Raw genomic sequence first — 15476 nt, 5'->3', positions numbered from 1 at the left:
CAATTTTGGTGCTTCAGCGGTTCTTCAGAGGTGCTATATAGCACCTCAGTCAAAGAACCGGTGAAGAACCGCTGAAGAACCATATATTACATTACATTGCATTACATATATTACATTGTTTATATTACAAAAGTCCAGGCTAATCCAAGCATTAGAATTGGATTAATAGTTGCTCTGTTCTTGAAGTCCATAAAAAGTGCATTTGTCCGTCAAATAACGTGCTCCACGCGGCTCTGGGGTGTTAATAAAGGCCTTCTGAAGCGAATCGACGCGTTTGTGTAAGAAAAATATCCAAATTTAAAACTTTATCAAGTAAACTTTCGGCCGACCGCCTTCCGTGGAAAAGTGTTGAATGTTGAAAGTGAAACTCAAGATGCGTACGTGACGTCATGACGAGCCTACCTGGTCGCGTTAGTCTTTCGATCGACAGGGGAACTTTCAACAATTTTTCCATAAATTGAACAGGGAAGGCGGTTGGCCAAAAGTTTACTTTATAAAGTTTTAAATATGGATATTTTTCTTACACAAACGCATCGATTCCCTTCAGAAGGCCTTTATTAACACCCCAGAGCCGCGTGGAGCATGTTATTTGATGGGGAGATGCACTTTTTATGGACTTCAAAAACAGAGCCACTATTACTGCAATTCTAATGCTTGGATTAGCCAGGACTTTTGTAATATAACTCCGATTGTATTCGTCTGAAAGAAGAATGTCATATGCACTAGGATGACTTGAGGGTGAGTAAATTATGGGCTAATTTTCATTTTTGGGTGAGCTATCCCTTTAACTAAATGAGAGGTCATACAAAATGCACGTTATTTTTTTATTTAGGAACTTACTGTCCTGCATAAGACATTTTACATAAAAAATGTTTACACATAGTCCACAAGGCAAAAAAATAAAGCTTCACATACTTTTTCTTGCAACTGTATATATAGGCCTATATCGTTAGCCTCATAGCATAACTGCCTAAGTCATTTTTTGGCCAAATATGATCTGGGCAATTATGCTATGAGGCTAACAACATACTTATCCAGCTCCATGGTTAGCACTGATCTAAAGATTTTTTTGCAATTCTGGATGTTCCCAGTAGCTGTCACTGGTGTCCAGTTTTACACTACAGCAAACTGCAGCAAATATCACCTGTCCAGCCATCAGTCTGATTGGAGGGCTTCATGCTCACCTGTCCTTTTTGTGATGACTAACACAAGCTCTCATGTTTATGCCATCTCAGGTAAGACCTACTGTACAGCCTTCAGTTACTGTCCTTCAGGGCCCTCATACATCATGCTGTATATACTGTTGTTTTCCTCAGGCGGATGCTGCTCTCTTCAGCCTAAGGATCAACCTGTGACTGAACAGGTTTCCTCATCGATAGAGAGTGAGAGCAAATTGATGTGAGCACAGATCACAGATCATCAAGCATCCTATAATGTACTTTTGTGTGTTGTACTTGACGTGAACCGATCTTAATATCATGCTAATGCATCCTCTGCAGCTCAGAGGAGATTGTTCCCAGCAGCAGCACCAGTTTCTTCCAATTAGTCTGCAGTTGCTGCAAACCCCAAAGAAACTGAAGAGAGTGGACAAACAGCCTCAGATGTATTGCAGTGTACATGAAATTCATCTGGATATATATTAGCAAATAAATATATATTAGAAGCCGCAGTATGTGCTTTACCTTGCCGACTGCAGATGTTTTTGTAAGTGAAAAGCACATTAAATAATATTTATATATAATATTTAGGCACCTGCATGTGTAATGTCTATGGACAAATTAAAATGAATAAAATAATATTTAATAATATAAAATAAATGCTAACTGAAATAAAATAAAATATAATTTGTTTTCAGCTAATTGCCACGGCAACGTTTCATACATATGCAAAAAAAAAAAAAAAAAAAAAAAACATTATTTAAAAAAATACTAAAAAAAACTTACTAAAACTTTAAATGAAAATGAAAACAGAAAATATAAAAAATAACAAGATTGAAAATTTTGAAAACTTTAATAGTATCTCAGTGATACCACTAAAATGACAAACTTAAACTGAAACAAAACTGAACAATAACAATATAAGCATATTTAAAAAAAAAAAAAAAAAACAACTAAAAATGACAAAAACACAATTACTAAAACATTAAATTCAAACGAAAACTAAAAAAAATAAAAACTTGAATAGTTTCTCAATGATAAAGACACCTGGTGGGACACGCCACCAGCACTTTTTGCCATAGAAATCCCCAAAAACATCTCAGCCACTGCTAAAGTGCATGGCCAAAGAGCTGAGAAATACAGTTGCTCAGTAAAAATCAATATGTTCAGTGCAGGCCAGTGCCTAATTATTATAGAATATTGGTTATTAACAGTGTTGGGGGAAGTTTTAAAAGTAATGCATTACAATATTACATTACTCTTTAAAATTAAAACCTAATTACTAAGTGTGTTACTATTTATGGAAAGTAATGTGTTATGATACTTTTATGTAACTTTTTCTCACCTAGGCTGGGTTTGCTTGTTTGTTTTTTAATAATAATACTAAAAAAATGTTGGCAAATGTAAAGGCCATTTCACACCAAAAGTGAAATGATGCAGAAGACATTTCAACACTCTTACTTCAGCAATAAAATAAATAAACACAAATGTGGTTTATCTAAAGTATTTTTTATTTTTTTTTGCTTATTCATTATTCATATGGTTGAATTGAATAATTGAAGGTCAGCAGCAAAGACATTGGTTAATAAAGTGAGATTAAATACATTAAAGTTTATTTGTAGTATTTAACATATTTAATTGTTGCAGGTTTGCATTTCACTGCTTTTATTCATTTTGAGGAATACGGAATCTGTTTTTGTGCAAGTGAGATGAGTAAGTTAAGGCTAACATTAAGTCTAGAACTACAATAACCATCATGTTCACACAGCGCACAACGCCTCTCAACTTACTCATGATTTCTCTCAACATAAGGACATAGAGGTGTCAGTCAATAAATGGGAAAACAAAGTAACTTGCGTTACTTATTTGATAAAGTAACTCAGAGATTTTCTTGTAAATTTAAAAGTAATGAGTTACTTTACTAGTTAGTTACTAAAAAGTAATCAGATTACGTTAACCCCTCCCCAACACTATATTAATGTAACAGATTTAGGAATAGTAGTATAACACATAAAAGATAGATAATCATTTTTATTACTTCATGATTTTGTTGCACTTGAAGTTCTGATGTTGCTGTTAGGTTAGTGTGTAACCCAGATTGTAATAAACCTTTGAATGTATATTATGGCATTTAATATAACCTTTCAAAAATTAGAGCATTTGTAAAATACTATAATTCATACAGTTTACTTATTGTTTTACACAAACCAATTTCATTATCCAAACAGGCTAGATAAAACATTATATATGCAGACACAATTGTTTTATTTAAAAATTGTATTTGTACTGTATATGGGTTTGTATAGATTGTTGTATTACTATAGCATATGATGTCAAGCATCCATTTTTCAAAATGTTTTCATGTGGCATGGTATATTCCAAATGGACGAATGTTGTCAAGGGGACTTCTATAGAAATTCTCAGCTCAGAGTGTGTTGGATAGAGAGACCCTGTGAATGGAAACTATCTTTATGATCTTTCCACAACACATCACTTACTGTATACCTTCGAATCATTTTAACAACTGACAAATGTGAAGCCTTTAACATGACGTATGATACGTCAATCATGAAATCTGGTCTTGCTGACTCAAATGTAGACGTATGGCAGGCGTAAAGTGTGGAAACGGGCACTGGGTTTTGTTGTGTCATGCAACGCTGTACAGAGAATACTCAAAAAAACAGAGAGTAGATCAGAACTTGTGATGTCATGAATGTATTTAGTCAATTTTCCTGGAAGCCTTTACAGGAAACTACGAAAGAATGATGAATGCCTTGAACTGATAGAATAGAAGAAGAATATACAATGTCCAAAACTCTACATTGAAAAAGTAAACAGAACGTTTTAATAATAATAGTTACACTTATAATAAACACCTTTAATGTAATTATACATTAAGTAATACGTAGTATTAATTAACTACATGTACTTACTAGTATTAAGGGGTTTGGAGTTGCATTTTATTTTACAGTATGTGCACTTACGTGTACTTACCTATGAACATACTGGGTTAATGAGGTAACTGGGTTAAAGGCAGGGTAGGTGGTTTGTTCCAGAAAAATTTTTTTGTTATGCTGGTTGCCTCTTCACATCCTGATAGCTTTCACTAAATTAAGTGGCCTATATATATATATATATATATATATATATACACATATATATATATATATATATATATATACACATATATATATATTATATATATATATATATATATATATATATATATATATATATATATATATATATATATATATATATATATACACATACACATATATATATATTATATATATATATATATATATATATATATATATATATATATATATATATATATATATATATATATATATATATATATATATATATATATATATATATATACACTCACCTAAAGGATTATTAGGAACACCTGTTCAATTTCTCATTAATGCAATTATCTAATCAACCAATCACATGGCAGTTGCTTCAATGCATTTAGGGGTGTGGTCCTGGTCAAGACAATCTCCTGAACTCCAAACTGAATGTCAGAATGGCAAAGAAAGGTGATTTAAGTAAATTTGAGCGTGGCATGGTTGTTGGTGCCAGACGGGCCGGTCTGAGTATTTCACAATCTGCTCAGTTACTGGGATTTTCACGCACAACCATTTCTAGGGTTTACAAAGAATGGTGTGAAAAGGGAAAAACATCCAGTATGCGGCAGTTCTGTGGGCGCAACCTTGTTGATTCAAGCTGATAGAAGAGCAACTTTGACTGAAATAACCACTCGTTACAACCGAGGTATGCAGCAAAGCATTTGTGAAGCCACAACACGCACAACCTTGAGGCGGATGGGCTACAACAGCAGAAGACCCCCCCGGGTACCACTCATCTCCACTACAAATAGGAAAAAGAGGCTACAATTTGCACAAGCTCACCAAAATTGGACAGTTGAAGACTGGAAAAATGTTGCCTGGTCTGATGAGTCTCGATTTCTGTTGAGACATTCAGATGGTAGAGTCAGAATTTGGCGTAAACAGAATGAGAACATGGATCCATCATGCCTTGTTACCACTGTGCAGGCTGGTGGTGGTGGTGTAATGGTGTGGGGGATATTTTCTTGGCACATGTTCGGCCCCTTAGTGCCAATTGGGCATCGTTTAAATGCCACGGCCTACCTGAGCATTGTTTCTGACCATGTCCATCCCTTTATGACCACCATGTACCCATCCTCATGTACCCATGATGGATACTTCCAGCAGGATAATGCACCATGTCACAAAGCTCGAATCATTTCAAATTGGTTTCTTGAACATGAAAATGAGTTCACTGTACTTAAATGGCCCCCACAGTCACCAGATCTCAACCCAATAGAGCATCTTTGGGATGTGGTGGAACGAGAGCTTCGTGCCCTGGATGTGCATCCCACAAATCTCCATCAACTGCACATGCTATCCTATCAATATGGGCCAACATTTCTAAAGAATGCTTTCAGCACCTTGTTGAATCAATGCCACGTAGAATTAAGGCAGTTCAGAAGGCGAAAGGGGGTCAAACACAGTATTAGTATGGTGTTCCTAATAATCCTTTAGGTGAGTGTATATATTGCCAAAAGTATTGGGACACCTCTCCAAATCATTGAATTCAGGTGTTCCAATCACTTCCATGGCCACAGATGTATAAAATCTGCAAGCACTAGGCATGCAGACTGCTTATACAAGCATTTGTGAAAGAATGGGTCGCTCTCAGGAGCTCAGTGAATTCAAACGTGGGACCGTGATAGGTTGCCACCTGTGCAATAAGTCCATTCGTGAAATTTTTTCACTACTAAATATTCCACGGTCAACTGTTGGTGGTATTATAACAAAGTGGAAGCAATTGGGAACAACAGCAACTCACAAAGTGGTAGCCCACGTAAAACAACAGAGCGAGGTCATTGCATGCTGAGGCGCACAGTGAGCTGAAGTCTCCAACTTTCTCAATAGCTATAGACCTCCAAACTTAATGTGGCCTTTAGATTAGCTCAAGAACAGTGTGTAGAGAGCTTGATGGAATGGGTTTCCATGGCCGAGCAGCTGCATCCAAGCCTTACATCACCAAGTGCAATGCAAAGCGTTGGATGCAGTGGTGTAAAGCAAGCCACCACTGGACTCTAGAGCAGAGGAGATGTGTTCTCTGAATCATGCTTCTCTGTCTGGCAATACGATGGGCTGGGTTTGGTGGTTGCCAGGAGAATGGTACTTGCCTGACTGCATTGTGCCAAGTGTAAAGTTTGGTGGAGGGGGATTATGGTGTGTGTGTGTGTGGGGGGGGGGGTGTTTTTCAGGGGTTGGGCTTGGCCCCTTAGTTCCAGTCGAAGGAACTCTTAATGCTTCAGCATACATTTTGGACAATTTCATGCTCCCAACTTTGTGGGAACAGTTTGGGGATGGTCAAAAATTCCCATAAACACACTCCTAAACCTTGTGGAAAGCCTTCCCAGAAGAGTTGAAGCTGTTATAGCTGCAAAGGGTGGGCCAACTCCATATTAAACCCTAAGAATGGGATGTCATTAAAGTTCATGTGCATGTAAAGGCAGGCGTCACACGTCATCAGTGTGTTTCATGCTATGCAGAGATAAGGGGTAGTCAAAAAAAAGTAGAAAAAATAAATAAAGGGCCGGTCACACTGCAGTTTTCGTTCCATTGACTTTCATTCAAGCGCATGCGAATGCGTCAGACCAGAAGTTCAAGTTTGGTGAACTCTGACCTGCGAATTTGCATCACAGAAGACCAGTAGAAGATCGTTACGTCATGGTGTGACCTCTTGGCTGAAAGTTGAGTTGAGTAGATTGTATATTTTCTACATTTTAAGTGTATTATTATTTGTTATATGTTGAAGTCATGTTTATAAAAAAGATGCTGCAGAGTGTGACGTCATATCACGACCATTACAGTGTTCGAAGTAATTTTGCATGTTTAAAGTCTTGTGTGACAGACGCCAGTCACCGAGCACCGCAACCGAAACATTAATCACATTTTACAGTTCCTCCTGAAACAAAGCAAAGAGCACCTGCGATGTTATACTCTGAGCGGTTTGTGACTCGAATGTATGCGTTTCAATGCCAACTATCAACACCGAAATGGTACATGTTTATGTTCATAATATTATGTGCTTTTAAACATGAGGTAGTTTAACGGCATCTCTCGTGGCGCTTGTTTGCTTCCTGCTATGTGCGTTCATGTGTTTTAAAGGAGGCGTGGCTTTGGAGACGCTCTGAATGGTGAGTGGGATCTTTTGCTTTCAAAGCTAGCTCGCTATAGCCTCTCCGAAAATTTCATACCTTTAAAGTTAGGTTTAGGGGTAGGTTCAGGGTTGGTACCTACACTATAAAAAATTATTGTGAATTTAATGGTAAAATACAGTTATTCGGTTAACAGAAAGTTTCTGTACTATATACAGTGAATAACTGTAATAGATCTAACCTTACTTTTAATTAAATTTTACAGTAAAATACCGTTACATTTACAGTTTTTTAAATTTACAGAACAAGTCATTGTGTAATTTACAGTGAAAAACCGTAAACTGACATTCCCAGAATTCCCTGCGTGACACTTTGCATTTGATGTAGTTTCATTGAATTCATCTTAGTTTTTTCTAATCAGTTATGTACATTAGGATTTTGTGTTACATCTAATGTTGTTAAATTAATGTTTATTGCATTTTTAAAATTTCAATGTGTTACCATGATGGCGTTTAGTGTTTGAGTGAATGACACTGTGCACCTTCTGTCCATTAAATGCTGTTTGCTATGAGCTTTAAAGTCCTCATGAAATCAAAATCGGTCTTATTTACTTTGTTAGCCCACATTACAGGTCTTAGGGTGAACAATCAATCTGTGCAAGTTAATACACATAAAAAAATAGTTTGCCGTGGTAATCTTTAATCAAAATCTGAAAAGTAACTTCCGGTCTTGAATGGCGTTCCCTTTCCGATGACGACTATGTGTGACTATGGGTTTGAATATCCTTAACCACTCCCCTCCAACCGTTAGTCTGCTATGAGCGTGAGATGGAGAGGAGGAGCGCTGAAGTGAAACCCTGGCCTCTATTCAATATTCCGTTTCGCTTGGAAATACGTCACAGCACTGAAATAAAATCAGTTACAACTTCCGGTTCACTGGGACTTTAAAGGTCCCGTTTTTCGTGTTTTTTTTTAAGCTTTGATTGTGTTTACAGTGTGCAATATAACATGTGTTCATGTTTCGCATGTAAAAAAACAGTATTTTTCACACAATTTACTTATCTGTATACTGCTGTTTTCACTGTCCTCAAAACGGCTTGACAGATTTCCCTGTTCTATGAAGTCCCTCCTTCAGAAATACATAACGAGTTCTGATTGTGCCAGCGGTTCCCGTGTTGTGATTCGACAGCAGCTTAGCGCACGCAGAGCGCACGTTACGTATGCATGCGCTCAATGATCTCTAAGTACAGCGTCCCTGGGAAAGCCAAACAAAGGTGACTTGACTCCGGGATGAAAATAACAGCGTCTCGACGACATGGCGACAAACAAACTCTACAAACGCAACCGAACGCAACACTTCCTCTACTCCACGCGGGAGCAACAAGACCACGCCCCCTTTTTCGCGTATTCTTGTGGGCGGAGGTTAGTCGACAAACTGCTCTACTGACGTAATTAAAGCAGGATGTACAGAGATGTAGTCCCAACCAGCCGTTCGCTGTAGGCTTTGAAAGGGAACTTCTGTTAAATAAAATATCTCGCTTGGCATTGAACTTTGAGCTTTATAATTTTACAGGTATTATATATGCTCTAACAGCAACATTACACACTAACTAAAGTTTGAAAAATGGGATCACGAAGAACAGGACCTTTAATTCATCACAAGATTCTCATCACCTCTGTGAATGGTGGTTGTCAGTATATATCAAAGGTTCATAGCAAATATTAATATTTCAATAGGTTGGTAATTTAACATTATTTCAGTTAATGAAATATGTTTTATTACCATCTCTTTTTTTAGTGTACACATAATTATTACAATTATATGGTTTCGAACTGTAAAAGAAATGGTTTTAACCGTAATTATTCTAAACCTTTAAATTATATGGTGCTCTCCCGTAAAACTTAAAATGTTACTGCCGTATTTTTTACGGTAAAGTTCTGGCAAACACAGCTGCCGTTTTTTCACAGTGTAGTTATTACCTAGTTATTGCAATTACGGTCCTATAATAAGTACATAGTAGCATGTATTGGGGATAGCATGTAATTATGCATTATTTACAGTTATTACTACAGTAAGTACATGTAAGATATGTAACAATCACACTGAAATAAAATATTACCATCATATTTTTTTAAACATTTTTTATTAATATTTTTACCAACAAACAAAAAGTCTCCCTTCCCCTTGGAGCATGGAACCGGTGTAGTTTCATTATAAACCACCCTGAAATGTATATTTTCAAAACTTGTTAAAAATGCTATTAAAAAAACAAAGCATGTAAATCCATGCAAGCCAAGCCGAGCCCTTCCACACTGAGTCAGCTGACAGTGTGAAAGAGCAACACATAAGTAACTTAACATGCTACATTCCTCAAAATGTTCCTGAATAATGTAACATAATTAGTTACTATTATTACTGACACAACATTAAAACACAATACTTTGTTGGTCGTTAGGAGGAGGCAACATTGAGACGTGGGTGGATCTTGCAAATCAGGTTCGGGAACAAGGGGTTTAGAGGTTTTCCTGGTATGCGCATTCTTAAACATTTGAAGGATTTTTGCTCTTTGTTTATTCGTGGTCTTGTGTAATTTGCAGAGTCTCGGAGACACCCCGAATACCACAGTGAACAGAAGCTGGATCGTGACTCACTGTTCAGGCTAAGAACAGGTCTACCCCAGATTAACACAGCCCACGCTCTGATCTTTAAAGCGTTGTCAGACTAAGAATATAGTGGGTCAAACTGTCGTCCCACACAGGTCTACAAATTCAAACCTGGACCTCCCAAAACTCCCTCCATTCAGAACAGAACTAAATCCTCTGCATATATGCATGAAAGGTTGAAGCAGTAAATAATTCAACATATATATACACACACCGTACATTCAGTATAGAAACTCCTGCCAGATATAAAAAGGGACTGTAGCCAAATGTTCCTCTTGGAAAAGTATGCGCATTCAAGTTCAAACCTGCAGGCGCAACAATTCAGGGAATGTTCTAGTACTTTCTGTGAATCTCCTTTCACTGAACTCAAACTTCGTAAGCATCATTTCAATGATGCATTTCAATTGCTTCATGACAAAGCAGGCGAAACATGACAAGGTGTGATCCTGACAACCATCTTGACGCATGTCACGGTATCGCCACACAAGCGCTGTTGGTAGAAACGGTTGCTATTGTTATGGCTCCTCCTTTATGCAAACAGAGCTTTCCAGTGCAAACGTCAGGTGAAGAAAGGTGCTTTAGACAGTTGGCTATCACACTACTCAGTTTTATTAACCTGGAGTTTCCATATATTTTTTTGGCCTGTCCACCTGTCTTGCTCTTTTTGAAGAGGCGCATATGAAACCAGACAGTTAATGCAGAAGACAATGCATATTTTGAATCATGCGAAGGAGGGTAAATTTGTCCTAGTAGGTGGCTTTTCACATATTTCTTTAAGGGACACTACAATAATGTTGTCATGGAAAATACTAAAAAGACATGAAATAAGATGGTTGCCGATAGAAAATTTGAAGGGGGAGCCCCGGAAAAAAAAAAAGTGCAGGGGAATATCGTGGACCCCCCAAACCTGAATCATGTGGAACATTTAGGGGCCTTCCATGTGGGATGTTTCACTTCAGTAACATTAATCTGACTCAGCCCTTCTTACCCTCTTCACATTATGAATTCTGAAAAGGTTTCAGACGTTTGTAGAACACTATTAAGAACTTTGCATTTCAAGGAGATATAGAGTGGCCTCAAAAGAAATTCAAGTCACACTTATAATGCCTGAATGCCATTACACTAGATACAAAATATAAGCAAGTTGCATCTGCAAGCAGACAACTGATGTCAACTTTTTTCTCAGAGTTCAAATACACATTCCTGAACCATTTTTGTAAGTACATTTGAGGAACCAAGGCTTCCTTGATCTGAATTGTAGACGACGTTCATCTGATCAAAAAAGCCCAACGTTTCTCAGATTCAAAATTTGTGTCAAGGTGATTTTTAGTGGATATATAAAGTCAGTTCCCCTTGTAAGTTCCCACATGTTTCTCAGAGTAACCACAGTTCATAGCATTAACCACATGTTCCACTAACATTGTCGCATCCAAAATAAGTTTGTGTATATATAATATGTGTACTGTGTATGAATATTATATAAATACACACACATGCATGAATATAGCTAAGAAAACTTTGTTCTATTTCTATATAAAATATTTATAATATAAATTATTTAGATTTATATATAAATTATATAAATATATACAATATATACATGCAAATATGTCTTAAATATATACATAAATGAGTGTGTATTTATTGTATTTCACACATAAACAAAATTGTTTTATAATTGGTTTTATAATTTGTTACATAAGTAATTTTTGTGGTCACTATAGGCCTACATATAGGCTATACAAAAACAAACAAAGAAAAATAATGTGAATATCAAGTGCTATTTCCAGCTGCATATATATTTCCTGCATTATTAATAGTCCCCTTCCTCATGACTTTCATTCATGCGCTCTTGTCATTCATTTTACCCTTGCGTTTGGCTTACTGCGAACCAGGTACATTTGAATGTGTAATAGGAAAATACAGATTTTCATTCTTACTTCGCGGAGTCATCTTGAGGGAAATTCTCTGAATAAAAGCCCGCCACGAGTTCCCCTTTTCGGCGCATAGATAAGTAGGACGGAAATCCCCCGAAGTTCAGCTATAAAAGCCCATTGCGCCCGCCCTCTCAGCACTTCACAGTTACAGACAGCTATACTTCGAGCGTCGCAATGGATGTACACAGAGCTGCCATTAACACCTATGTGGATTGTGATGTTAACGAAATGGATACGAAAAACAGGAAAGTGCAACACTGCGAGGATCGCATCGATAGCGGCATGGATTCTCTAAAGGAGGACGAGTATATGAAAATTGTGGAGGAAATGGAGAATTTGTCTTTGCCAAACGCAAGTGGAAACCCAAAGGGAATGTGTGAACCGTGGACACAAGAAGTCACTGAGGACGGAGACACGTAAGTTTAACTTAAAATAATAATAATAATAATAATGCAGTGCGAGCTTTTTTTTATCGCGATAAAATAACGTGCAGAAATGTAATGCAACGGGCGACAATTCACCAACATTTACTTCAAAGTTTGCAGGGACAACTTTTTTATTTATTTGATTAAATAAAACAATGTTTAATCAAAAACAATATGCATGTATTATTAGATTATTATTCCCTTTGCTTGATAAAATAATAGCCCAAGCCCTATTATTACTATTATTAGCTATTATTATTTTCTTTTTTCTTTTCTGTTGTGACCATCTGAGCAACTTTGATTCTGCAGTTATAATTGAAGCAGGGGGCGAAATAATCTAAATAACTTGGAAATGTGTTTAGAGTGGTTATGCAAATAGTTTAAAGTGCGGAAGTAAACAAATGTCGCTTTGGAGCAGCGCCCAAAGTGGGAGGAGCTCGAGAAACAAAGTGCGCAGGCAGGAAAGTCCCTGGCGCGCGGCCAAGCGCAGATATTGTATCAGATGTGTGTGGAGCCACACTGGTTGGAAATAACCTTAAAAACTCCATTCTTGCGCAACGGCCGCCTGCTCGTGCTGTGTGTCTGCTAAACCACATCCTCTGAGAGTGTTCTTAAAATATTTTCTAAAAAAAACCCTCCCACATTATTTTCCAGGTATCTTCACCTTGCCATCATTCACGAGGCGGAAGAGTATGTCATCCAGATCATCAAAGAGTGTCAGAATGACCCGTTCCTGAACAGACAGAACAACCAAAGACAGGTAATTGAACTTCCACAAAGAAATACTCATTTGAACAATTCACCCCCCATTTAAAAAAACAAAAACAAAACAACTAACATCCAATCACCATCCGCAGACTGCACTGCATCTCGCCGTCATCACAGAACAGCCAAACATGGTGGGCAGACTGCTAAAGGCTGGCTGTGATCCCCGGCTGGTCGATCAAAGTGGAAACACGGCCCTCCACATCGCCTGCAAAAGAGGGTCGCTAGCTTGCTTCTCAGTACTCACTCAGATTCAGACTCAGCATCTGCGCTCCATTCTCACCTTCCCAAACTACAACGGTAAGTCAAAGTCCCTCCTGACCAAGTCAGAATATCGAGAAAGTGGCTTACATTACAGTTTTTAAAGTGTTATCCTTCTTTTTATCACAGGACATACGTGTCTCCACATAGCAGCCGTTCACAACTACCTCTCAATGGTGGAAAGTCTGGTCCAGCTCGGGGCAGATGTAAACGCAAAGGTACGTTACTTGCCGTTTCTTTGTGAAAATCGTTTCTGAACTCTCCAGCTACATAACTGACTCGATTGAATGCTTGTAAAGAGAACTGACCGTGGTGTTTGTTACGTTCAGGAGCAGTGCAGTGGCCGGACGTCGCTCCATTTGGCCGTGGACCTGCAGAACCTGAAACTGGTGCACACGCTCATTGCTTTGGGAGCCGATGTCAACAGTCTTACCTATGGCGGATACACGCCTTACCACCTGACCTTCGGCCGACACGACAGCGAGATCCAAAGGCAGCTTTACAACCGGACGGCCCAAGAGCTCAGGGCGATGCCTGAGAGCGAGTCGGAGGAGAGCGACGAGGAGCTTTTGTCTGATGATGACTGTGTAAGTTCACATTCCATTTTATTGCCGTTATTCATTTGGGAAATTGCGTGCAAGTCATTTAATAAATTCTGTTATTTATATTTATGCATCTTTTTTTTTATAGATCTATGATGACATCCAGTTCTGTGGGAGATAGTCTGGCTATCAGGACAACATTTCCCATAATGCAAAGCAGCAAAGGCTGTAGGTGCTGTCTCAAGGACTGTGCTGGGGAGTGCCCTATCCCAGGACACCAGTCCCTTGATGGGACTCCACAACGTGTGGGCTGCCTCCCGCCCTCGGGGACATGATAGCGGTGGTGCTGTTAAACATGGAAAGAACCCCAGATATAGCTGGAACAAACTTTAGCAATATTTTTGATGCCAAAGAGTTGGGGAAATATGTATATTTTGTGAATATATAGAGATATATTTTTATATTTGTAAATACGTCAAATGAAAACACTTGTCAATAATGTTTATAGTCTATATATATATATATTGCACTGTGAAAATATTTTTTACATTAAAAAGAAAAGAAATGAATTCTGAGTTTGGGTGTTTCTTGTATTTAATGCCCAGAAGGCCTGGGAATTTTCTGACTTGTGAAACTTGTGAAAGAACATCACATTCCAGCACATAGTGGTAGTTCAGAAAAAAAGCCCTCGATGTGTACTGTAACTGCTATCATTTCCTTTCTGGAACACATGAGTCACGTAGATGCGTCACTGTAGTTCGAATAAAATTCCTTGGGTCTGCTGAAATGGAGTGTGTAACTGACTCATGCTTAGTGTGTAGATCCCCACAAGAAAGAGAAATGAACACTTGAGGTTCAGAATCATTACATATTCCACACCAGGATTTCATTACGTGTGTGTCCATATGAACAGATCATCCAGAAAAAAAATGTGGATTATTCAGACAGCCACCTAATTGAGAGTCAGAACTCTCTTTTTATTAAAGGCATTAATCATGTTTCTGTAGACGGATGAGCCAGGGATTTTGAATTTTAGGGAAATTCCATTGCTTTGTTCTTCTGACAATGAGAATCACAGGAGATATAAAAACCATTGAAAGATTCCAATATGACATGCATCATAATCATCCACAACAATGTCACATGGTAAATTCCAATTCATTTACACTTAAAAAAAAAAAAAACATGTTAATTAAAATACATCTCTTAAGCTCACTAAGACTGCAATTGTCTAATTAAAAATACAGTAATATTTTGAAATATTACAATTTAAAAACTGTACTTATATATAAATATACTAACAATGAACAAAAATGTATAGATTAATGCTAATTTATAAATATATGTATTGTTCATTGTTAATTCTTGTTTGTTCATAAGACATCAACTATTTGTTCTATTTATAATTTATAACTTTAAATTAAAAATATATTAGTACATGTACAAATGAACATTAACCAGGATAAATGAATACTGTAAAAGCTGATACTTTATCATGTATTTATAGATCAGATTTCCACG

At 37.4% G+C, this 15476-nt stretch overlaps 1 protein-coding gene across 1 annotated transcript; it reads left to right on the top strand.

Moving 5' to 3' along the window:
- Positions 1-11856: 11856 nt before the first annotated feature.
- Positions 11857-14739, top strand: nfkbiaa (nuclear factor of kappa light polypeptide gene enhancer in B-cells inhibitor, alpha a). The gene is made up of 6 exons (XM_079830483.1): positions 11857-12378; positions 13042-13147; positions 13245-13452; positions 13543-13631; positions 13743-14000; positions 14104-14739. Exons 1-6 carry the CDS (start codon positions 12137-12139, stop codon positions 14134-14136), a joined length of 936 nt encoding a protein of 311 aa, XP_079686609.1. The 5' UTR covers positions 11857-12136; the 3' UTR covers positions 14137-14739.
- The last annotated feature ends 737 nt before the right edge of the window (positions 14740-15476 follow it).

Source organism: Gobio gobio, assembly GCF_949357685.1.
Source record: "Gobio gobio genome assembly, chromosome: 12".
NCBI classification, from domain to species: domain Eukaryota; kingdom Metazoa; phylum Chordata; class Actinopteri; order Cypriniformes; family Gobionidae; genus Gobio; species Gobio gobio.
The sequence above is the reverse complement of the archived record's forward strand: the minus strand, read 5'-3'. Positions and strand labels throughout refer to the sequence as shown.